The sequence below is a fragment of the Megalobrama amblycephala genome, linkage group LG21 (assembly GCF_018812025.1).
Source record: "Megalobrama amblycephala isolate DHTTF-2021 linkage group LG21, ASM1881202v1, whole genome shotgun sequence".
Lineage (NCBI taxonomy): Eukaryota > Metazoa > Chordata > Actinopteri > Cypriniformes > Xenocyprididae > Megalobrama > Megalobrama amblycephala.
This window is the reverse complement of record NC_063064.1, coordinates 9,249,851-9,276,380: the sequence shown is the minus strand read 5'-3', so window position 1 is coordinate 9,276,380 and position 26,530 is coordinate 9,249,851. Positions and strand designations below refer to the sequence as shown.

The 26,530-nt window shown below is 36.0% G+C and overlaps 2 protein-coding genes across 11 annotated transcripts in view; one reads left to right on the top strand and one right to left on the bottom strand.

The window, feature by feature from the left end:
• mcf2l2 (MCF.2 cell line derived transforming sequence-like 2) overlaps positions 1 to 26,530 on the bottom strand; it is a 115,351-nt gene that overhangs the window by 20,497 nt on the left and 68,324 nt on the right. For 6 of the 10 annotated variants that reach the window (XM_048172143.1, XM_048172145.1, XM_048172152.1 and 3 more), the window contains 12 exons: positions 17,506 to 17,572; positions 16,013 to 16,128; positions 13,981 to 14,050; positions 13,796 to 13,888; positions 12,122 to 12,214; positions 10,793 to 10,918; positions 10,408 to 10,629; positions 8,358 to 8,450; positions 7,700 to 7,778; positions 6,827 to 6,881; positions 4,929 to 5,023; positions 696 to 791 (listed from right to left, as the gene is read on the bottom strand). In XM_048172143.1, coding sequence (XP_048028100.1) covers positions 696 to 791; positions 4,929 to 5,023; positions 6,827 to 6,881; positions 7,700 to 7,778; positions 8,358 to 8,450; positions 10,408 to 10,629; positions 10,793 to 10,918; positions 12,122 to 12,214; positions 13,796 to 13,888; positions 13,981 to 14,050; positions 16,013 to 16,128; positions 17,506 to 17,572 — 1,205 coding nt within the window. Of the gene's footprint in view, positions 1 to 695; positions 792 to 3,683; positions 4,849 to 4,928; positions 5,024 to 6,826; positions 6,882 to 7,699; positions 7,779 to 8,357; positions 8,451 to 10,407; positions 10,630 to 10,792; positions 10,919 to 12,121; positions 12,215 to 13,795; positions 13,889 to 13,980; positions 14,051 to 16,012; positions 16,129 to 17,505; positions 17,573 to 26,530 lie in introns of those variants that run through there. The other 4 variants (XM_048172148.1, XM_048172149.1, XM_048172151.1 and 1 more) reach the window with 2 other exon arrangements.
• On the top strand, positions 18,172 to 21,878 carry b3gnt5a (UDP-GlcNAc:betaGal beta-1,3-N-acetylglucosaminyltransferase 5a). Its single transcript, XM_048172162.1, has 2 exons — positions 18,172 to 18,329; positions 20,342 to 21,878. Exon 2 carries the CDS (start codon positions 20,619 to 20,621, stop codon positions 21,771 to 21,773), a length of 1,155 nt encoding a protein of 384 aa, XP_048028119.1. The 5' UTR covers positions 18,172 to 18,329; positions 20,342 to 20,618; the 3' UTR covers positions 21,774 to 21,878.

The window sequence follows — 26,530 nt, the reverse complement described above, 5'->3', positions numbered from 1 at the left end:
ATAGATATACAGACAGATAGATAGATAGATAGATAGATAGATAGATAGATAGATAGATAGATAGAAAGACAGACGGACACAGATAGATAGACAGACAGATAGATAGAATCGATAGACAGACAGACAGATAGACAGATAGATAGATAGATAGAAATAGAAAGACAGACGGACACAGATAGATAGACAGACAGATAGATAGATAGATCGATAGATAGACAGACAGACAGACAGACAGATAGACAGATAGATAGATAGATAGATAGATAGATAGATAGATAGACAGATTCACAATTCAAGTCAATAGCACCTATGAATTAGAAACGTCCTACTCAAAAATGCCAACACTGTTTTGAAAATGTCAAGAGAATAGTGTAAGCTCAGTGTAACACTACACTATGACGTCTGCTTGAGCTTAAAGTATCTGAGTTCTTCTGTTGTCTTCAGCAGAGGCTGACCTGCTTTGCACACAATTCAGATTCCTCTGAGAATTTGAACGTTCTACGATGACAAAGCTCTTGAGGTTCCCACATTCCTTTCAGAAGTCACTCACTTCAGAAAAAAGGCAATAAGTGATCTCAGAGACAGCTGACAGAGAGTGATGACAATGAATTTTAACAACGGGGACAACAGGCACACATCAAAATGAGATGACAGATGAGTCCAAACAGAGATGAGCCATGATGCTGTGCCATTACCTGCGGGAAGAGACCTGCGGTTTGACAGGCCCTGTAAGGTGAAACGCTTTCTAGCAAGAGCAGATCGCTCTGAGCCGAGGCTGGCTGAAGCGTCAGCTATGAGAGGAGAGGAGGAGAGGACTGCGGTGAAAGCAGCAGGTAGGAAATGCGAGGTTAACAGCAGGGAAACGAGAGCAAGAAGTATCTGTCATGAAATAAAAAAACTTTCACCCCAAATATGCTGTCTAACCCTTTTCTGGTGATATTGGGTGTTACGTCTCCTCCTACATACAAAAGCATATATCTTTTAATTGCAAACAAAAAGCTTATAAAAGGATTAGTTCACTTTCAAATAAAAATTACCCCAAGCTTTACTCACCCTCAAGGTATACCCAAGGTGTATATGACTTTCTTCTTTCAGACGAACACAATCGGAGAAATATTAATAAATATCCTGATGCATCCGAGCTTTATAATGGCAGTGAGCAATACCAATGAGTATGAGCTGAAGAAAGTGTTTCCATCCACATCCATCCATCATAAACACACTCCACATGGCTCCGGGGGGTTATGGATGTGGATGGAAACACTTTCTTCAGCTCATACTCATTGATCTCGCTCACTGCCATTATAAAACTTAGATGCAACAGGATATTTAATAATATTTATCCAATTGTGTTCATCAGAAAGAAGAAAGTCATATACACCTACAATGGCTTGAGGGTGAGTAAAGCTTGGGGTCATTTTCATTTTAAAGTGAACTAGTTAAGTGAATAATTCAACGCAACACATTGTAGATAACCAATAGCTTTGTCAAAGGTATTTGACCTCCATGGAAACAAATCAAGATTCAGGATCTCATTCATCATGCATAAATCACACCATACTGTACACAAACATACAGCAGAAGACACATATTTTATGTAAAATGATCAATATGGGCTTAAAATTAAAAAAAAAAAAAATGTTTTAAAAAAACATTGGTTTCATGACTAATCCAAAATTTTTGGCCAAAATACAACTAAACTAAACCATATGCACTACCATTTCAAAGTCTATAAGAGTCAAGAGTCAATAAGACCCCCCAAGTATATTATTTAAAGGTGCCATCGAATGAAAAATTGAATTTAACTTGGCATAGTTAAATAACAAGAGTTCAGTACATGGAAATGACATACAGTGAGTCTCAAACACCATTGCTTCCTCCTTCTTATATAAATCTCATTTGTTTAAAAGACCTCTGGAAAACAGGTGAATCTCAACATAACACCGACTGTTACGTAACAGTCGGGATCATTAATATGTACGCCCCCAATATTTGCATATGCCAGCTCATGTTCAAGGCATTAGACAAGGGCAAAACGTCTGGATGTGCACAGATGAATCATCAGACTAGGTAAGCAAGCAAGGACAATAGCAAAAAATATCAGATGGAGCGATAATAACTGACATGATCCATGATATCATGATATTTTTAGTGATATTTGTAAATTGTCTTTCTAAATGTTTCGTTAGCATGTTGATAATGTACTGTAAAATGTGGTTAAAGTTACCATCGTTTCTTACTGTACTCACGGAGACAAGAGCCGTCGCTATTTTCATTTTTAAACACTTGCAGTCTGTATAATGCATAAACACAACTTCATTCTTTATAAATCTCTCAACAGTGTAGCATTAGCCCATTAGCCACGGAGCATAGCCTCAAACTCATTCAGAATCAAATGTAAACATCCAAATAAATACTATACTCACAGGAATCTAATCCCAAATTTCTGCTGTTTAAGGCAGTTGAGAGCTCGTGGGGGCAGGGAGCCGGAGATTTAAAGGGGCCGCACACTTAATCTGTGAATATGTAATAATGGCTCAAAATAGGCAGTTAAAAAAATTAATTAAAAAAAAATCTATGGGGTATTTTGAGCTGAAACTTCACAGACACGTTCAGGGGACACCTTAAGGCCAATTCACACCGCCCCGACGACGGCCAACAAACGCCAACAAACTCGTCTGTTGGAGTTTGTTGGTTTGGTGTGATACCCCTGTTGGCATTTGTTGGCCGTTGTTGGCCGTTGTTGGCGTTGGTCGGAGTTGGTTTTCACCCGACTGAACATGTTTAATCGGCGTTTGTAGGGTCGTGGAATGTCTGCGCGGTGTGAACAGTTTTCTAACAGACGGCAACCAACTCTGACGTAATCTGACCTGTTAACGAACCGTTGCCATGACGATGAGGGAAGTCCCCTGCAAAGACAGCTATTTGATCGCGCCCGCGCCTCTCGCACACACAACAAAGCACTGGAAACGTGACATCGCAGCTTGTTCGTTATAAAAAATAAAATACAGTTAAAATATATATATATATATACAAAAGGTACAATAGTCCATAGTGCAGTCCGTGCCATTCAGCAAGAGCAGCTGCTCCACTTCACCGAAAGAGAGAGGTAACGTTATAACCACCATGAGAGCAACGCAGGTTTACCTTCAGTTTTGTTTTTTAATAATTCGTTTTGACTTGTTTAGCTACATGGTTGTATATGCTTATGGGTCTCGTTAATAAAAAGGGTCGCGCTAAAAAAAGTTTAAAAACCGGTATACCAACCGCAGCGCAATAGGTTACGATCAGATCGATGGCTACAGCGCTTCGGATTTCAGGTTAGTATTTTTGTTTTGCCTCAATACTTTAATACAATGAAAATATATATGATACTATATTATTAATATAGTAAACTAACCTGACATATTGTTAACATGGTTACTTGTGTAGTTGTGGAATTTTCCCAGTCAGACGTCACTCGTTGGTCGGTGTTTGTTGGGGCGGTGTGAACATGACAGTTTTTTCTCATGGAATTCTAAATCCAACGGCCAACTTGTTCGTTGGCGTTTGTCGGTGCGGTGTGAATTGGCCTTTAGACTTATATTACATCTTTTGAAAAGGGGTTCTAGGGCACCTTTAATACTTTTATTCAGCAAGGATAAATTAAATTGATCAAAAGAGACATTTAATATTACAAAAGATTTCTATTTCAAATAAATGCTGTTCTTTTGAACTTTCTATTCATTTAATCCTGATTTTAAAAAAAAACATCACAGTTCCCACAAACATATATAAAGAAGCAAATCAACTGTTTTCAGCATTAGTTTGTTAGTGACACTGAAGACTGGAATAATGATGCTGAAAATTCAGCTTTACCATCATAGGAATAAATTACATTTTGAATATATTAAAATTATTTTAAATTGTAATAATATTTCACAGTATTACTGTTTTTACTGTATTTTTTATCCAATAAATGCTTTTGTCTTGGTGAGCATAAGCTTAACACCAAGGTTTTTGAATGGCAGTGTAACTCATCCATATTTTGGATTTCCCAGAGTATTAGTAGCACATTAATAGCACAATACTTTTTCTCTACAGCCTGAAGTACCACAGATAACAAATATGTTTAGTATATATTGAAATAGATGATAATATAAAAATATGTAGAATTTCTAAGTAAATAAGTGTTAATTTGTGTCAACAGATTGTATAATATCTGCATTATATTATATTATGCTATGTAGATATTGCATTGGCACTGGCTTTTAAAAAAAAAACATGGGGTAACCACAGTCTGTGATTTATGAGTGTAAAACATCTCCAGCTCAGGTCAGAGACTCGTAATCCTCTGCTGCAGCTGAACACAGCACTGCCTCCAGGCTGGGTTTTGTCAGGTCAGCACACAGAGGACTTCTATCCTCAGAGGAACTAAACACCTGTCACAATCCTTTACTCATTCAAAATCTGCAACCTGACAGGACTGTAAGACCAAACTGAGCGATATTTACCCCAAACCATCCCTCAGTCTACAAACACAGGTGAGGTACATGGGAGCAGTCCAGGTCAGACCAACCGAAGATTGGAAGATTCATCACGCTCATGCAGATGTTAACCACATTTTTGCTGATCTCAAATCACCTCACCGAGGGGAATGAAGCTTTGAAGTGCTTACCAGTAACCAATTACCCACTGGCAATTTTACAGCCATTACAGCAGAGATTAGAGATAATGGCCTAATTAAAGAAAATGCACTAAATGGTTAAAAAGTAAGCAGGAAAGAGGAAGACAGACAACACTCTGTGATAAATAGACTATCTCCACAAATGACCACAAATCCAGAGTGCTTGTTGACCGCTGCAGGCTCTGTAGGACGAATAGTGGTGATTGGTTAGGGAAGTGGTAGGTTTACACTGTTTGGGTGTGAGATTTATAAGGGCTCTCACCTCGTTTCTGACGCATATTTGGGCCTGTGTCACGTCTGTAGCCTGTTTCAGGACTAGAAGAGTCTGACTGTCGGAGAGCTGTTTTGCGCATATATCTGTAAATAAAAGCAAAGTCAGCTGAACACAATGGCGAAAAATATATGCAAATGTCACAAGAATATGCATATGTATTATACAGTATTTCAACACTTAGACCACACTTAAAAAAATGTATGAATGTCATTGTATAAAATAACCAAATAGCAAACCAAGTGGCATTTTTTCAAAGAAAGAGAGCACAAGCACTTTTCAAGCAAAATATTTTTTTAATCCTCATACACATACATAAGCACACACACACACACACACTTATATATAATATATATATATATATATATATATATATATATATATATATATATATATATATATATAGATGTGTGTGTGTACTTGTTTTGACTATACTTGTGAGGACCAAATGTCCTCACTTGTATTGTGAAATACTTTCACAACCCACTAGCGAGGACATTGACTGGTCCTCACTAGATTTATCTCAGCCAAAAGAGGTTTTTATTTACATCTAATGATTGGCAAATGTTTCTGTGATGGGTAGGTTTAGGAGTAGGGGCTGGGTTAGGTGATAGAAAATATCACTGACCTGATATAAAATCAATGGAAGTCTATGCAATGTCCTCACTAAGATAGCAAAACAAACCTGTGTGTGTGTGTGTGTGTGTGTGTGTGTACTGTGTGTGAACTGTTTTCAACAATGATAATAAGAAATGTTTCCTGAGCACCAAATCAGTATATTAGAATGATTTAAAGGGATAGTTCACCCAAAAATGAAAGTAGTTTTAAAACCTGTATTAATTTCTTTCTTGTGCTGAACACAAAAGAAGAATGTTTGTCCTCTTTTTCTTCTTTTTTTTTGTCTCTCTATACTACGGAAGTCAATGTGGACCAGCAACTGTTGGGTTACCAACATTCTTCAAAATATCTTACTTTATATTCAACATAAGAAAGACTTGAGGGTGAGTAAATGACAGAATTTTCATGGGCCATCCCTTTAAGTACATACTGTAAAAGTGCGTACTTGGTTACACAAATAGAACATCTGTGTGAACATAAGGGAAGTTGTCTACAGTACACTCACTAAAAACCACATTGGGGGCATTTAGTTAAAAGCAAATTGAAACGGTTATAAAAATAGGTTGAGCATCATTTGTTTGCACATTTGCATAATTTGTTTTGAAATATTGCTATCTAAGTGATGACATTTCACACATTTTTAAGTACATATGACCACACACAATTGTCTGGCTATCACCAGACCAAGCTCAATTTAAAATTGAACATTGGTCTGGGGAGTTTGCTATGTATTTTCTATTGCACAAGAGGCATGATCAACGAGCATTAGTCACGCAATTGGATAGTCCTTCAACCAATCAGATCAACGATACAGGTGACGTACTTTGCAGAGCGACGTGAAAACTCCAGACAGGTTTAGTTTGTATTGGTTTGTAGCATTGATCAGCGGTTTGCAGAAGCAGCAATGGCATCGAGCAATTTTTGCAGGTTGTGCAAAAAAAAAAAACATGAAAGTGAGTGGTATTTACACCCACTCGAGTGATTTGTTTGCTAAACTAAAGAAGTCATTCAGCATCGTCGAGAGGTTAAAAGGAATTGGATTGACGGTCGTGCTTGCTGTCGCTTTCTCTATCGTCATCGTGTTATACCCGCCAATAGCGAGCAAGGTGGATAAGCCAGTCTGTGATTGGTTCCCGCAAAAGTGTAACAGCAGAAGCAGTAGAAATTAATGTACGGGTTTCCAGACTGAGTTGCCGGGCGAAATCAAATCGTCGGCAGGATCAGGCTGGGTTTACCCAGTCTACACACACAAACAAACTTGCAAAAAGTACCTCATGGGAGCATGGTAGATGTTCTCTGTAATCTTCTGATGGAGTTGACTGGCTTCTGTTCAATAATAGAGAGGGGGGTCAGACAGAGGCTATGTACACATACTGTATTCAGGTGATACCACAGAAAACACCTCAGGATTTGTTTGGTCTTTGATGCCAACTTCACTACCTTTACTAAATAACCATGAAAACTAAAAACTTCAGATAACATCATGCCTTCTCTATCAGACAGACCCACATCACAAGCTCTCTGGTCCCACTTTATATTAAGTGGCCTTAACTACTATGTACTTACATCAAAAAATAAGTACAATGTACTTATTGGGTTCATATTAAATTGCAAAACACTTTTGCTGCTATTGAGGTGGGGTACGGGTAAGGTTAGGGAAAGCTTTGGTGGTATGGGTAGGTTTAAGGGTAGGGGTAAGGGTTAAGGGATGGGTCAACAGTGTAATTATAAATGTAATTACAGAAATTAATTACAGATGTAATTACATGCAGGTGTTTTTAAAATATAAGTACAATGTAAAAACATGTATGTACACAATAAGTGCATTGTATCAAATGATTAATTTAAATGTAAGTACATAGTAGTTAAGACCACTTAATATAAAGTGGGTCCAGCTCTCTTTGGGTTTCTAAGCACAAACTGTATAAACAGGTTTTACAGGGTAAGGATGCAAAAAGAAAAAAATATTAGTTTAAAGGTTGAGGTTATTTAAGTTTGTCATTGTCAGTTTACAGTTAATTTTGGTTTTACATGTTAGTTGGATCATGTTTCTTCCTGGATAATTTGCATCAAGTTAGTTAAAGTTTTATTTTGACCAGACTAGGGTTGTGTGATGAGGTTTAGGAACTTTTGCTCAGAAATACCTCGGCAGGCCTCCAGCTGGCTTGTTAAGACTTTGCGGATCTCTGACACCCATGTGTTCTTAACTTCCATGGAAGGAGCCTGACAGAATACAGGAAAAGACAAATGCTATGACAGTGGGAACCTTCCTGCTATGGGACAACAGTTCCCTCTCATGGCCAAGACATGGAACAACAGGATGCCATTCGACAACAACACGGATAGATAATACAATAAGGCTGGCAGGGCATCTACAAATTACCTAGGAACATTCACAACAAACCACAGCCACAACAGACACCATATAATATAATAACAGACTCACATTTGGTCACCAGAAACATTTTCACAGACTACCCTGCTGAAAAATCCAGCATAAACAACATGAATCTCATATTGATCCAGGCTAGTTTATGCTAGTTAGAGGTGGCAAAGTGCTGTTCTAGCTGTAGTGGACCACCATAATCATGCTGTTCTCAAGCAAAACTGAGCTGGTGTAGCTGGTCCACCAGAACTCCTGCTACCCATGCTAGAGACCAGCAACTATCATCCCATACTGCTCCCAGAATGCAAATCATACCTTATGATGACCAGCAATGCTGGATTTTTCTGCAGGGGTCCCACTGCGTATACTCAAAACACAATTTTGTGTCACAGTGTTCCTGTGCCATTAGTCAGTACCTGAACGATGTAAACTTCCTCTCGGCCATTGTACCAGATTTCAAACTTCTTGATGTCTCCCTTTACATTTTCTGTGATTCCCACTGAGCTCATCTGAAAAAAGCACAACATTGATCATTTTTTCATCTGATCAACTGTAAAAAAAAAAAAAAAAAAAAAAAAAAAAAGTACAATTAATAAACTTTTGAATTATATATATATATACACTATCTTACGGAAGAGGATTAGGGCCAAGCAATAATAAAAAAAATAAAACCATCTCGAGATTAAAGTTGTTAAATTTCGAGAAAAAACTCGTTAAATTTCGAGAAAAAAGTCGAAATAAAATGTTGAGAATAAACTCATTAAATTACGAGAAAAAACTCGTTAAATTTCAAGAAAAAAGTCGAGATAAAATTTTGAGAATAAAGTCATTAAATTACGAGAAAAAAGTCGTTAAATTATGAGAACAAATTTGTTAAATTATAAGAAAAATTTTAAATTTCGATAAAAAAGTCGAGATAAAATGTTGAGAATAAAGTCATTAAATTATGAGAATAAAGTAATTAAATTACGAGAAAAAAGTCGTTAAATTATAAGAACAAATTCGTAATTTAACGAATTTGTTCTCGTAATTTACCGACTTTTTTCTCATAATTTAATGACTTTATTCTCAACATTTTATCTCAACTTTTATCTCGAAATTTAACAAGTTTTTTTCTCGTAATTTAACGAGTTTATTCTCAACATTTTATCTCATCTTTTTTTCTCGAAATTTAACGAGTTTTTTTCTCTAAATTTAACAACTTTAATCTCGAGATGGTTTTATTTTTTTATTATTGCTTGGCCCTAATCCTCTTCCGTACTATCTACAGAATGTATTATAAATTTTAAAAATATTATAAAAAATGTACACAATATGGTGATTAATTATTCAAATTAATCGCACATCAAATAAAACCATCAATTAGACATTTCAAAAAGTAGCTTTAGAAAAAAAAATTTTTTATTTGATTCAACATTAAATTTATTACAGATAAAGTTTTAGGCTTCAACGGCATGAGAGTGAATGATGACAACTTTCATTTTTGGGTGAACTATACCTTTAATTGTTCTTTCATATATATATATATATATATATATATATATATATATATACACACACGAGTAAGTCATTGAGTCATTCATTCATTCATTCGATTCGTTCAAACGGCTGATTCATTCAGGAATGACGTAAATGGCTCTCTTTATGAATGGGCCATTGAATCATTGGTTCTACTTAGATTGATTCGCTCAAAATGCGGATACATTCAGAAACGAATCAAAGCTGTGTGTTGTTCAGGGATGTACAACAGTTCTGCTCTGGCTTTATTGGTATTTTTTCATTTGCAAAACTGAGCAAAAGCAGAAAATATTGTGTCTAAAATAGCATATATAATACAATATTTACTTGTTATTTATTGAACTGTTATATAAAACCAATATCACATTTGCACTCGTGCTATTTGGGACAAAAACAGCATGTGACATCGTGTGATAGGCTATTGCGCTTGTTACTCTTGTGATATTGCTTAACTATATTATGAAATAAATATTAGACAAAAACTCATACAGAGTCATTTTTGCACTTATTTCTGGAATTTTAGGAACATATAACTGCATATAGGCTCCATTACGCAGTGAGTTGTTGCCCTGCTTCATGTTCGTCACCAATCAATATTATGAAAAGTAAGATGAACTACGTAGGTTTAGGGCTGGGTGGGTGCGTTAATAATTTTGCGTTATTTTTAATAATTATTTGCCTGCTGAATACCGAATTATTACTGAATTATTATTTATAATAATTATGCGTTATTTTTCCCATTACTAATTAATTAAGTTAACATGTATCTTTAACCACTGATCTATCTTGAGGTAACACATTACAGAAAATAGGAAGTTACTACAAAACATAAAGCAAAAATGCCTTCAGAGTAAATAAGGCTCATTCTGTACAGCCAGATGTAAACCATTTTGCTACTTTGTCTTTGAGATGCAGATACTTTGCAGTCAGTGATGGTGTCTGTCCCACCTTTAATGAGTGCTTGAAACTGTAGGAAGGGGATTTCTCATGACCATCAGACGTCTCCTCACGTTTCTTGCAGAACAAAAGGATTTTATGGTACAGAAAGAGATGTCTCTGCATGGGTTTGAAGCGTGCCAAGTCCTTCACTTTACTGTGACCTTTCTTATGGTCTGTCCAAACGTTAAACGAGCCCTGCATGAGCAGTTTTCCCAAATCATTCAGATTGCCCTGAAAGACACAAGCATATAACAGGCACAAACAAAATCACACACCGGATTTACATTAGCACACACACAAAAGAGGCTTCATAATGACCACATATTGACCTTCACATACTATATCTGCTTAACATGTAAACTGTTGAAATAAAAATAATCTAATGTGCAAAAACCTCAAAACCAGTGATGGCGATCTGATGCATGGAGTCATTGACTGATTTGATGATGTCTAGCATTGTGGCCAGAGCTTCCTCCAGCTCAGCGGTGCCCTCTGAGTTCTTACTGCACTTCAGCATCTCCTGTAAAATGAGCAGATTAAAAAAACAGGTTCAGAGATATAACTATCAAAACTCATATAATCCCCATATCCAGTATTGTGCCTTTTGTGGTCCCCTGAAGGAAAATAGCTTCATAAAAGGATTAATCAGTCTCATTTTACATGTAAAATAGCTAAAAGTTCAGTGTTAGTGTATTAGTTTAAAGGTGCCGCAGAACGTCTTTTTAAAAGATGTAATATAAGTATAAGGTGTCCCCTGAATTTGTCTGTGAAGTTTCAGCTCAAAATACCCCATAGATTTTTTTTATTCATTTTTTTAACTGCCTATTTTGGGGCATCATTAAATATGCGGCGATTCAGGCTGCGGCCCCTTTAAATTCTCCTGCCCCCCGCCCCCGAGCTCTCGACTATAAAACAGTGCATAAACAAAGTTCACACAGCTAATATAACCCTCAAGATGGATCTTTACAAAGTGTTCGTCATGCAACATGTCTAATCGTGTAAGTACAGTGTTTATTTGGATGTTTACATTTGATTCTGAATGAGTTTGATAGTGCTCCGTGGCTAAAGCTAACATTACACACTGTTGGAGAGATTTATAAAGAATGAGGTTGTGTTTATGAATTATACAGACTGCAAGTGTTTAAAAAATGAAAATAACGACAGTCTTGTCTCCGTGAATACAGTAATAAACGATGGTAACTTTAACCACATTTACATTAGCAACATGCTAACGAAACATTTAGAAAGACAATTTACAAATATCACTAAAAATATCATGATATCATGGATCATGTCAGTTATTATTGCTCCATCTGCCATTTTTCGCTATTGTTCTTGCTTGCTTTCCTAGTCTGATGATTCAGCTGTGCACAGATCCAGACGTTAATACTGGCTTGTCTAATGCCTTGATCATGGGCTGGCATATGCAAATATTGGGGTCATACATATTAATGATCCCGACTGTTACGTAACAGCCGGTGTTATGTTGAGATTCGCCTGTTCTTCGGAGGTCTTTTAAACAAATGAGATTTACATAAGAAGGAGGAAACAATGGTGTTTGAGACTCACTGTATGTCATTTCCATGTACTGAACTCTTGTTATTCAACTATGCCAAGGTAAATTCATTTTTTAATTCTAGGGCACCTTTAAGAACAGTAAAAGACAATTGAGAGGTCATCACCTTAATATACAAACAAACTAGTATAAGATTGAAAGACTTACCTTTAACATCAGTTGGTACTTGGTGATTCTCTGCACAGGCTTTAGCAGATACGCATCTAAAGAAAGCTTGTGGTCCAACCTTTTCTGACACTCCTATATTAAAAAAAAAAAAACCCTTATGTTGTGTTTGTGTCCATTTTAAATTTTCCTAAATGTTGGTTTAATGTTATCGCATTGGACTAAAACTTACCGTTCACACCAAGAATAATGACTATAAAGATAACGATACAGATATAGTTTTAAAAATCGTTCTAAGTATAAACGAATAGCACTGTCCACACCGCATGAGGATACAGAGGAACGATATCATTGGGATTACTTTCAGAACGATTTTTTTTTCCAGCTGTTGATCGATAAAACACTGACAGCCAATCAGAATCCATTCTAATTTAAAGGTGCAGTATGTAGAATTTTCTGTCCGCTAGAGGTCGCTAGAGGCCTTTTCAAAACAAAGGCGTAGCTTGATGAAGTTTGAGATCATGTTCATGGATGCGATTATTAACATTACTGTAGTATGAAGCAGAGCAGGACCGAGTGTTGAGGGAGCTGAACAAGGCCGCTGGAGCGATTGCGCAACACACACCTCACGAGCAGCGGAAGTTTTATTATAACACACTTCCGCTTTTCTGGTCATGAGTATGACGTAACGCAGCTCTGTTTATCACATTAGATACATTTGAGTGTGTTGAAAATGTTATAACGTTACTAAATGTTATTACTGCTGTGAGACACTTTTTTGCACACTGCAGTAAGATAGATCGATTTTAGAACATATTAAATGCTGGATGGCTTGTGTTGATAAATGGCATGCATTTAATTTTAAACGTACTGTATGATGAAGAAAATTATGGTATGACGCAATTTGCAGGCGACTCCACAATTTTAGCCTTAGTTAAAATTGCAATTTTCTCACGATTTACAAATAGTTACAAACATTTGGGATATTATAAGTACTCAAGTGAACAAAATATATAACACTGGCCTAGTGGTTTTTGGATATTTTACTGCAAAAATCTTACATATTGCACCTTTAAGGGATCGCATATTTAAAATGGCAGACAGTATTGTGGAGAAGGTAATCGCCAAGGTCCAGAAAATGCCCTTTAAAGAAAATATTTTAAAGAAAATGGATAAATGGAAAACAATCGGTCATACCCTCGGAATTAATAGTGGGAAGTATTAACGATGAGATCATTAGCCTATGCTAGGCTAGCAAACAGTGTACCATAAAATGACCTCAGGTATCCAGCGCTAGTTTCGACAACATTCTCTTGCTTCCTTTGAAGTTGCAAATAGAAAGACTAGGCGTTTTTATTCCTCTATATTGACTTAAATTCACTGTTAGATTAGACCGATTACACTAGCTATTGACTTGAAACATAGCATGCTGAGGACATCTGCTGGTTAAAGCCACGTAAATGCAACAAGAACTGCAAAAACATGTTGTACACACTGCAGCGCATGAGCTTAAAATGAACAGACCGTTATTGTTCATTGGTGTGGACGCAAAAATATTTTTGTCGTTATAATTATCTTTATAGTTATCGTTCTTGGTGTGAACGGGCCTTTACTGACTTCACTCACACATTGTATAACTATAATTTTTGTACTTTTTTGGGGAAAATCTTTCCGACCCCAAACTTTTGAATGATGTACATATACAGTAGGCATCACCTGAAAGAACATACTGTCCCCACACTGCCGCCACAGAGCCTCAGAGCGTGGCTTATTCTGGCAATATTTCTCATAAATCTGTAACTCTTCTTTCTGTAAGACAGCAAATGTCAAGCGTTAAGATCTCATTTCACATACTTGTAGTTGTACTGTATCTCAAACCACATTTCCATGATGTCACTCACCCGCTTCAAAAAGCATATTCCTACCAACTCTGGCTTTTCTGCAGAATTTTCCAGCTCTTTAAGAAACGTCCTGTCAAAACAACAGATGGAAAAAATGAGTACAGAAACAAAATAAAGAAGCTAATGGATTTGAGCGGTCAACTGGCAGGGAAACTGAGATGGGTAGAAAAAGAGCACTCCCTCATGTTTTTCTAAATGCATTAAAGGCTTTTTCTTTCAATGAAAAGCAATGAAGGCAGAAAGTTCTCACTGCTCCAAAAAAATCACAAAGAAGCACCATAAAAGTAGATAATATAATCAGGGATGCACCGACACCTGATACCAGTATTGGTATCGGGCCGATACCAAGCTCATGTACTTGTACTCGTAAAAATACCCCCAATACCAAAGACCGATACCTGACAGAAATATCCGTGCACAGAGACACCGGCGGCAGCAGCAGAAACAGTGTCAGCCTCAGAGGTGTGGAAATACTTAAAAATTAATGATGACAACACACACATTGCGAACACATAGGTGGAATCACGCTGAATGACACAGACCAGAAGCCTCTTGCACGCTTTCTCTCTTTGTTGTGTGAGATCTCAGTTCTCTCAGACAGTGCGCGATCAGTTCTCCTTGCGCCTGAATGGTCAAATGCACACATACTGTAGTTCATCGTGTGGAGTATCTCACGTAAATGCAGTCAGTTATGGCTTAAGTGGACGTAAACAGGTGGATGTTATAAACATTTTCTCTGTAATATTTGTTTAGTTTTTGAAAGGCAGGTTAAAAAAGACATGATTTTTGTTTTTGTTTTTATTTTAATTATGTTAATTAATTTTTATTATGACTAATTATGCCCTTTGCAGGTTATTGGACACTTTAAGCTTGTGACAAGCACATAAAAATGATTACTTTTTTCATCTCACTGTGTTGTGCTTGGAAAACTGCCACATCAAACAAGAAAAAAATAATAAATATATATAGGCATAATATAATATAATATAATATAATATAATATAATATAATATAATATAATATAATATATATACTCATTTTTGGTCACCATTCACTTTCATTGTATGGGAAAGAATAGCATTAACATTATTTTGCACAAAATAAAAAAATCAGAAAGGTAGGAAACGACACGGGATGAATAAATAATGACCGAATTTTCATTTTTGGGTGAACTATCCCTCTGTTGTCCTTTGTATGATTATTTAAGCAAAACCTATATGCGTTTCATCCCTGTCAAACAAATTAACACAGAACATCCAATATCAACAACAAAGACAAAAGCCTTTGGAGAAGTCTGACTTTTCATTACTGGCATGATGACAGGCTTGTGTTTCAGTGTCTGTAAAAGCACAAAACCAAGGCTACAGCTATGATGGGCAATGCTGTGCCATGTTTATTTCCACCTGATTGACGCAGTAGAAACAGGTGCTGGGAAATGGCATATGGAGAGGCACACACACAGCTCAGGGGGATGTTATTGTCATCCCTGAAGTTCGCAGTAACTCAATGCCATGTAGGAGACAATGAACTCTAGAAGAATAATCGCTAACGTGAGGCCAGCAGAACAACGGACCTGGTAACCCCTATGGATTATTAGCAACAATGACTTTACAATCCAATATCACAAGCCCCTACCCCCAACCCAGACTCTTTGTTGTTTCTCTTTCACTCATTATATACAAAAAAAAAGTGTGGTAAAAACTAATTCCTTCAATGGGTGTGGAGTTTAACCTCAAGAAAAGAAACTAACCTAACCAGTTGTCCTGAGAGTCATTCCAGGAATGTGGGAGCATATTGGGGGAGGGGTTGGCACATGGAAAGGGGTGCTGGAAAATCCAGCTCGAGCTGTTAGCTGTGTTTTGGAACATGGCAGCTGGTTTCGGGTTCAAGCTGGCAGATCATCTTGGACAAGCAACACGTCAGCTACCAGCTGGTTTGCACCAACTAATGACTTGCTCTGACCAGCTGGAAATCAAATATCACGCCCTTAAGATGGATATCCCAACATGGGTCAGAAAATCAGTTTCCTTACTTCTGGTGAAATTCGTAGATTTCTGGCAGATTGCCGAAGAGTACTTCCTTCTTGTTTTCCAAAGACGGTGGGATCAGGTAGATCAGCTCGGGGTCATCCAGTGCAGCTGCATATCCCTGTAGTCACAGACACAAAAATAAACACAACCACAACAGTCGTCACACATTTCAGCACTTCACCACAGATTTTAAACTGATTTAACTTGCTTTCACATTCAACATTTACAGTATTTGAATGCTTATGTTCTTAGCAAATGCTTTTTTTATTATTCTGACAAATCACAAATACTAGGACTTTTAGTGATTTGTCTGAGATCTGTGAGAGATTTTGAGTCATTTATTATTTACAAAAAAAAAAAATCGACATCATTTTAAGTGATTTATAAGAGGTCTGCATGAGATCTTGAGCAATTAAGTGATTTATGAGGCCTCTTGAGTAATTTATTTAATATTTATTATTAATAAATATAAGATTAAATTATATGAGGTCTGTGTGAAAGCTTGAATAATTATGCATTTAAATAATCGGTATGAGATTTGGGGTAACTGAGTCTTTAAGAAGTGTGTGCTGAGGTGTAGTTTAATTTAATTTAATGAACTGTGTTCGCTTTTTGACAACTAAATACCAATAACTTTATTTTTAAGTGTACACAACCTTTCAAAAGTTAAGATGGAGTCTGATTTTTTAATGTTTTTGAAAAAACTGCATTTATTTGATCAAAAATACAGTAATATTGTGAAATATTATTACAAAAATTAATATAAATTATGTTTTAAAATATTAAAATTAGTGCTGTCAATGTCTGTGTGTGTGTGTGTGTGTGTGTGTGTGTATATATATATATATATATATATATATATATATATATATATATATGAGATCTGATATATATATATATATATACACACACACACACACATACACATACAGTATATATAATATAATAATATAGGCACGTTTATTATGTAAACAAACTTTATGTTAGATGCGATTAATCGCAATTAATCGATATGACAGCACTGATAATAATATACTAAAATGGAAAAATGTATTCATGCGATAGTAGCTAAAGCTGAATTTTCATCACCATTATTCCAGTCATTGTCACATGATTCTTCAGAAATTATTCTAATTTGCTGATTTGGATCTCAAGAAACATTTCTTATTATTATCAATGTTGAAAACAGTTGTGCTGCTTAATATTGTTGTGGAAACCATGATGCATTTCTTTTTTTCAGGAATTTTTTAAGTTAAAAAAAACAGCATTTGTTTGAAATAGAAAACTTTCTTAACAATGTAAATGCCTTTAATGTGACTTTTGATCAATTTTATACATTCTTTCTGAATAAAAGTGTTAATTTCTCTATAAATAAATAAATAAATAATATACTGACCCTAAACTTTTGAATGGTAGTTTAAGTATTTTTGAAGTGCTAGAAAACTTGCAACAAGATCATTTAGTGTTTCCTTTATTTTCACATGCATGCATGTACCTCTATGATGCTCTGCAGCTCTTCCACGTACAGCCTCTCCGTCTCAATCAATTCATTCATTATGTGACTGTTGAGAAAGATGAAAAATCCATCAGTATCTGGTCATATAAAGGTCAGCACATTGGTGTGACGAGAGACAGTGTCATGTTAATTAAGGCAAGGGTGGTGAAATAATTTTTATAATAACAGAAAATAAGCTAAAAATGTCTGATGATGGCTGTTCCACTTAAACCATTTAGCATTTTGCAAATTTGGCCCATTGACACGTCATTTACTGCTAACAAACAAAAGGGCAGCTCAGTTTCAGTCTTTGTGTGAAGAGTCAACACTAGTTTGCTGGTGAAATTCAGTAACTAATCGCGTCTATAATCTCAACGTTAACACATTTTGTTAACTTCCCCTAAAATGCTAGATGATATACCACCTCCACCTCCAACACTTTCAAGACCCTCAAGGTATCAGATTATATTTTATCTTATTTTGTGCAGTTCTCCTCTAACACAGACCATGGCCGGTGAATTGCATTTATTGTGCTGAGGTGCAGCCTTGCTTATGAGAATCAGATGACCCAATTTTCATGTTCCAGTCAAAGAAGTCTCTCTTTTCACAGTTTGTTCGTATGATAAAGTTGGCCAATGTTTAAAAAGAGGGATGTACTTTTCCCCTCCCACCCATCAGAAAACACTCCCGCTCAAATGTAAACTCCTCTAGTAGGTACACACTTCTGCTTTCAATACTCTGTAACAATACAACTGAAGACCAGGGCTTTAAAACAAAGACTTTTTCATGTTTTACTACATCATGGATGGGCCACTGTCTCAATGGTAAGTCGATTATATTTTAAGTTCATTACAGAGTTTCTGTCCAGAGTTCTTGTAGAAAACAACCAAAAGAGTTAAACTTCTGGAAGCAAAGTACAAAATGTCTTTCCATTGGTATGTCAAGCCTTAGAGACCTTGTGCTAAATTTATACTGTAACTGTGAGGTTTGAGTATTGAATTTGATATACGGAAAAACTAAAGAGCGCCAAGCCTTTTTTCTAGGGAAATCATTTTAGTCTTTTAAATATGCTGTCAATCACATGATTATCTGAGCTATTGAGTTTTGCTTGGGGTGTTTTTTCCAAAGAGTCTCTTTGGGAGTATGCTGATTATTTTTAATGACATTTAAAGATGAGTAAATATTGATTAAAAATTTACATATTAAATAGTGAAGTTGAACAGGTTCTGAAAATTAAATGCAGCTACTTTTTGAAGGCATGTACAATAAGCACAAAACAGTGTTGAAGTTATTGAATGTGAAGGCGGTGGACCAGAAATGTGTTGAAATCTCCATGAATAATTATTTTTAACATAAAACTTTACTGTTGTAATCATTGATTGCGCAAAAAGAGCTGATGTGTTGCATTCTTAGGCAAGTTTGAAAAAAAAAAAATGGGATGGAACGTCATGTAGACTTTTTGTGAAACTAAATAAATGCACAGCCCAGCTGGTGTAAGCCGGAGATCTAGTCTGACAGATGATCCTGGCACTGGGGAGTTTTGGGTGTGTGATATGACTTTCATTGTTGTCATGCCTCTGAGTAGATTTGCTGTTGTAATGATCTTTTTGTGGTTGTGAATGTTTTGTACAGCACTCAGCAGATCAGCGTGTTCGCTGGTTTAAAGCCGTCTTTTATTTAAGGTTGCGCTGAGTCGACGATTGCTTTCATTCACAAGATCGATTCTGCGAGTCCCCTCGCATGTTCAAGGTTTTGAATCAGCTCTCGCTGAACAAATGGTGTAAACAGGCAGCATTTGTTAGAGAGGAATGTTGTTTTGAAAGCAAATGCCATGGCTTGAGTAGGTGGCTGCTAAAAAAAAAAAAATAGGCTAAACATACTGCAACAGTAATAAAATATTCTAATATATATATATATATATATATATATATATATATATATATATATATTATATACACTTTGACCTGACCATGTTTTGCTTAAGTGTTATCTGACATAATTATGATTTTTTTTTTTTTCCGGACACAGTTTAACTCTGAGATCTTGTCAAATTATTACCATTTTTAAACTATAGTGAATAAACTGAATTAATTAATGAAATGTTCAAGGTGTCGGAATAAATTCTGGTTTGACTGTGTGTGTATATATATACATATATAAATATACACACACACACACATACACGCAACCGTTCAAATATATGGGGTCAGTACGATTTTTATTCAGTGCGATAATTTTATTCAGCTAGGATGTAATAAATTGATCAAAGTGACAGTAAAGACTTACATTAGTGCAAAATATTTCTATTTCAAATAAATGCTGTTCTTTTGTGCTATCTATTAAGAATCCTGAAAAAAATACAGTTTTGACATATTTATTATATTATATTATATTATATTATATTATATTATATTATATTATATTATATTATATTATATTATATTATATTTTAATAATATTTAATAATATTACTAATGCAGCCTTGGTGAGAATAAGAGACTTCTTTCAAAAACATAAAAATATCTTACTTACCCCAAACTTTTTTAATGGAGGTATATATATATATATATATATATATATATATATATAAATTTAAATGTAATATAAAATGTGTAGAAATTAATTTATTATTAATGAACTATTTACGTATTATTATTATTAATCAATTAAAACATGCCAGATCATCTATGCAAATTTTATGCAGACAGTCAAGAGGCAATTCAATGAAGTTATCTGCATAAATCGCTACAATAAAGGTTTATGCAGCTTAAATCACGATTATATGCAATCCCTGTATGTAGACTTTTGAAATAATCATTCTTCTTCTTTTTTACAGAACACAAATGCGGCGTCAATGAAATACAGCGGATTATCTTCACTTCGAAAACAAATAAGGACTGAAATTTTTTGTAAAAAGAAGTGTAAGAAAAAAGACACAAAAAGGAAAATGTTTTGGGTTAATGCTTCTGGTTGGCCAACACATCTACACTGAGATGACTACAATGGATCTCAGGCAAACTCATTGCTGGAAAATCACTGAGAACAGTAGATCGGGTTTGCATTATTGGACTTGACAAGAGAGAGGGGTTTGAAGGTGTGCGCAGCTTAGCAGAATGTTCATGAATTGCAGAAGGGTGAAAAAATGGCATTTTCTACAGCTTGTCTCAATGTGCTGTGTGATGTCAATCCTCATGGTTTGCTGGGACCACGTGGACCACCATGTCGTGAGCCACGTGAAGTCGTACTCCTACCGCTACCTGATCAACAGCTATGACTTCATCAACAAGAGCCTCAGCGTCAGCCCGGAGGAAGCCGCTAGGTTTGGAAGTTTCCCATATTTGCTAAACAACGAGGACATTTGTAAAGACAAAGACGTGCTGCTGCTGCTCTTTGTGAAATCCTCTCCAGCAAACTTCAAAAGACGGCAGGCCATTCGCTCCACCTGGGGCAACGAGTCCTACATAAATGACGAGCTGGGTGTTACCGTGAAGGTAGTGTTTGCTATGGGGGCTCACCCTGCCGTGCCCTCTAATAATAAGTTGCCGCAGAAAGAATTGCAGAAGCAATTGCACAGGGAGCACATAAACCACGGTGACCTGGTTCAGCAGAACTTCCTTGACACATTTCACAACCTTACAGTGAAACTGTTACTTCAGTTCCGCTGGACGCATGAAAACTGTGCCCATGCCCACTTCCTCATGACTGCGGATGACGATGTTTTCATTCATTTGCCCAATCTGGTGCGCTACCTTCAGGACCTCAGAAGACAGAATGTGCGCAACCTCTGGGTCGGCCATGTGCACAGGGGGGCGCCTCCCATTCGCCGCAGGGACAGCAAGTACTACATGTCCTTTGACATGTACCAGTGGTCATCCTACCCAGACTACACCGCTGGGGCTGGGTATGTGGTCTCTGGCGATGTGGCAGCCAAAATCTATCAGGCCATGCTGTCTCTTAATGCCTCTATGCATATCGATGACGTCTTCATGGGTATCTGTGCCATTGCAGCGGGAGTCTCGCCTCAGGAACATGTTTACTTCTCGGGGGAGGGGAAAACGCCCTATCACCCGTGCATCTATGAAAAAATGATCACCTCTCATGGACACGAGGGAGATATCAGGTATCTGTGGAAGGTTGCGACCGCCCCACAGGTAGAAGGTATTTCGTCTGGATTGGTGGGAAAACTGTATTGTACAGCTGTGAAAATGACGCTGCTTTGTAAGCCGTACTTTACAAACACGTATTCATGCATGGCAGCATTTACATAATGCACTGTGAAGTCCGAGCAGTATTTCATTTTTTTTGTTGTCGTTTACTTTTGCTTTAAATGTTAAATATTGTGACCTAATAAAGGTAAAAGGTATGTGTACTAAGCTTTTGTTTAGCACTTCTGCTTTTTTATTTATTTTTATTATTTTTATGTAACAATCCCATGCACAGTGAAAAGAGCAGGAATGGGATTGAACATGACGCATCAAACTCATGGCTTGAATCTCACAAAACCTGTCAAGGTCATATTTCACATAAAAAAAGAATGAATAAATAAAAAATAAAAATAAATATCGGTTTTAAAACCATTAAGATTTTCCCCACCAATTACCATAGTTAAAAAAAAAAAATGCTTTCTCACCTTTATTGTGAGATAAATTATGGTATATTATTTAAATAGTATTTATATTTCAATGTAAAAAAAAAAAATGTGTCATTTTACTGTATATATATATATATATATATATATATATATATATATATATATATATATATATATATATATAAAGAAAACTAGGATAGGAGAAAATGATTAATAAAATTAAACGAAAATTGAATATTATTAAAATTGGTTTTAATAATATTAAATTAATAAAGAAAAATTAATAAAATAAAATTAATTTTAACTGTTTATCATCATGAAAATAATTTCAAAAAGCAAAAAAAAAAGTTCCTTTTTTTGTAGGGTGAAATAGGCTTGGACATGTTTTTGTGAGATTCGATTTCAATTACAACACATTTCAGTTTCTATGTATTGCACCATCGTAAGGGAGTAAAACTTTATAAGAAGATACTGAGAGATAAGATGTTTCACTATGGCATGTTATTAGAGAACTAATAACTAATGTCTTCATTATTGAATGTGATGTTGAAATTGTCATATGCTTCTACTTAAAGCTTTCAAAGAGCAAGAGGGCATTTTGATTATATGACTAATGATAAAACTTATGATAAAAAATGGTGCTACTGGTAAAAGAGAATTTTAATAAGTTATATTTTGCTTCAATAAAACAAAGCTTATTAAGAGTTATTGCATATTGACATTATGATGATAATTTACCCTCAAATCTCATCACGTGCACAATAAATCTTGACACTGTAAATGTGAAATTACTGTATTACAGAATATAAGGAGAATCTCCACTGAGAATAAGAATTACAGTAAAATGTCGCTACAAGAAGAATGAATTATGTTGCTTCAATATGCTTCAGTCTTTGCAAATATATGCCATAAATGTAGATTGCCAAGTTTTTATTTCCCCATTATAATTCTGAAATAAAATCGATTAAAGTGTTCATTTCAATCATTTTTAAAGCAGTTTGACTCTCTTCGACATTTCTGTTTCTAACTGCACATATATATATATATATATATACATATATATAGAGAGAGAGAGTCCATCAACACCCCCAAAGCTTGCACAATCCTATAGTTCTTCCTGGGTTCGACATTTCATTCGGTAATGTTAGGTAATTTTGATTTATATGCTGTTTGATAGCGTTAGCTTACATATGTGTAAGCAGTAAGCTTATTCGAATTCATGCAGCGCTGCGCAGACTGATCGGCTTGAAGCCATACATGCCGGTTAGAAATTTTGTCCGACTTGAGACGGCGCAGACCCCACATGACTGTGACTTATGGCATCTAAGTACCGCGAGAGCGATTTGAGAGTAGACGGAGGACTGAGGCTTATGACAACACCGCTGTTCCACAACTGGCCGAATCCACCGTATGACAATGATCACGTGTGTTTCGTGTTTATTCTCACATCTTCAGTTCCACTAATGCTCACATATCTGCATTTTTTACAGTAAAACCTCTTTTCATGTAGTCGTGATATTATATTGTGTCATGTTTATCAAAATAAAACTAATAGTAGACCCCACTTCATTGATAGTAGCCTATAGAGGCTTGTTGAATTTTATTCTTGTACAAACAGACGCTGTATTAAAGGTCCCGTTTTTCGTGGTTTTTTGAAGCTTTGATTGTGTTTATAGTGTGCAATATAACATGTGTTCATGTTTCGCATGTAAAAAAAACACAGTATTTTTCACATAATTTACTTATCTGTATACCGCTGTTTCCACTGTCATAAAAACGGGCCGATGACTTCCTTGTTCTATGAAGTCCCTCCTTCAGAAATACGTAACGAGTTCTGATTGTGCCAGCGGTTCCTGTGTTGTGATTCGACAGCAGCTTAGCGCATCTTGCCCGGAAAGGTCACGCCTCTTACCATAACGTGGAGATGCACACGCTCAGTGTTATTGTAAACATGTCTTTAATTTTACTCTATCAATTTGAGCCGGAATCAGACCCGGTGATTGGACTGCGGGATGAAAATAACAGCGTTTCGACGACATGGCGACAGACACACTCTACAAACGCAACTCTTGTGTATTCCTGTGGGCGGAGGTTAGTCAAAAAACTGTTTTAGTGACGTCATTAAAGAAGGAAGTAGAGGGATGTAGTCCAAACTGGCCGTTCGATGTAAGCGACTTCTGTTAAATAAAATATCTCGCTTGGCATTGAACTTTGAGCTTTAAAATTTTACAGATTTTATTTATACTCTAACAACAACATTACACACTAACTAAAGTTTGAAACATGGGATCACGAAGAACGGGACCTTTAAAGGTGCTCTAAGTGATGTCACACGTTTTTAGGCCAAAACATTTTTTGTCACATACAGCAAACATCTCCTCACTATCCGCTAGCTGCCTGTCCCCTGAACACACTGTAAAAAAACGTGGTCTCTGTAGTCGCCACAAGCTCAGAAAACGGCAATAAAAACAAACTGGTGCAGCCTGGACCACGAAACATAATAAACATGCTCCAGCCAATAACCGACAAGAATGATTTTAAATGCGCGTTCATGACTGTTTCAGGAAGCACGGAGGGGAGGGGGAGGAGGAGGAGGAGGAGGGTGGGTCTAGCTAGCCTCTGTTTTGTTTGACAACACTTCGAACGTCAACAGGAAGTTACACCACCCAGGATCACTTAGAGCACCTTTAAGCAGTACATACAGTTTTAAATAAAAATGTCTCTGAAAAATCTTTGTATTTGACAAATATTGTATTTATTTCACTTCAGCTGTGATAAAGTACGCAAACACTACGTGAGCGTCACTACGGGAAGCAGAACGTTTCGACTTCTCGTCTCAGTTTTCAGCCCCTCCCCGACTCTCGCCAATCGGTTACATCTAGCCGCAGCTGATGTCGAACGCACCTATCGTTTCTTTCTTTCTTTTCTTTAGTAATTTATTTATACCTATTGTTTCTATCGCTTGTTTCTGCTGCTTCTTTGCTTTTTTTTTTTTTAATACCCGGAGATTCTGTACTTTTTCAGAAGATGTGTAATTGCGCCCCCTACTGTACGACAGTGAAAATTCTGGCAATGGCGGGGAAAGAGTCAATCCATTTGTGTTGAGACTTGATGAATCATTTTTGTTGCATTAACTGGGACTATTTAAGAGTTGTGACAAAAACAAAGTTGAGTCATTTCTTTTGGTTTGCTATTTTTGGCGATCTCATGAGACTGACATTTTGTCACAGCCTCATGCGGTAAACACATCATCAGAGAAGAGATATGGTTGGAATAGGGAGAGGAAGTTATTTTGATTAGGGATTAAAGGGCACATTCATTAAAAAAATAATGATGTGCACAGGTAAATTATTTATAATACACACTGCAATATTCTACAGTATAACCTGTTAGTGTTTAATATTCAGTAATGTTTAAACTTTAAGGGTTTTTGTTATTTTAACTTTTTTGTAGTTACTATTGTGCTGAAGTGCTTGAAGAGCTTGATGACAAGACTATTTTGTATGTTGCTTAGCTCAGTGAGAATCAGCTGTACTAATGTCAGAAACGTTTGTTCAGTCAATTTGCATGCAAACACATTTATATGCAAATACATGCTATGGGACTAAAGGAGCTCCTTTAAATGTTAAACATTGATGAACATTAAACACTAATATCAGTCTTTTTTGTTGTTCTTGTTTACTCAAAAAGAGACTTAAATATACTGTAAAATACTGGGCTGATATAACTAAAATATGTAAATTTATATTTTTATTTTATTTTTTTATGCAATAAAACAACTCAAATCAAATTTTACTGATGCTATTAAAGTTGTTACTATGAGAATCTTACTAAGGAGAAGGTATTGCTTGAAAACAATAAAAAATGGTAGGATTTTAAATGAAGTGTTCAGACATGGCTGGTAAACTCTAGCTAGAGGCTCACAGATCAAATCGCAAATGTTTTAAAAGAGAATAACTAAAGCAGATGTACAGGGTTACTTGCTACAAGGTTGGTAAAGTAGGAAATCTCATAAAGGAGTGGCAAGAGTAACTGCATGTTCCTGCATTGTAGTAGAAACACCACCGGTCATGGGTTTAATTTCCGGAAAATGCATAAAATTTATAGCACATTTAATTCAAACAATTCAAAGAGTGTAATTAAAAAAACAAATAAAAATACAATACAAGTGAGAGGAAAAAAAGAATGCAAAAAGCACTTTTCCATGTCAAAGATTGTTTTTATAAATATGAACGTTGCATGCGCTATTTTAGAGTACGCAAACTCAAATCTGTGCGTACACGCGTTTTATAAATGAGGCCCCTGGAGTCAAGGTATGCATTCACCTTTGATATTTCATCATTATTGCCAAATACAATGACCTCTGTTTTGGTTTTGGCAGATCCACCTGTTAATTTCATTTAAGCACTGGTGCAGGGAGTCTATGGGACTGAA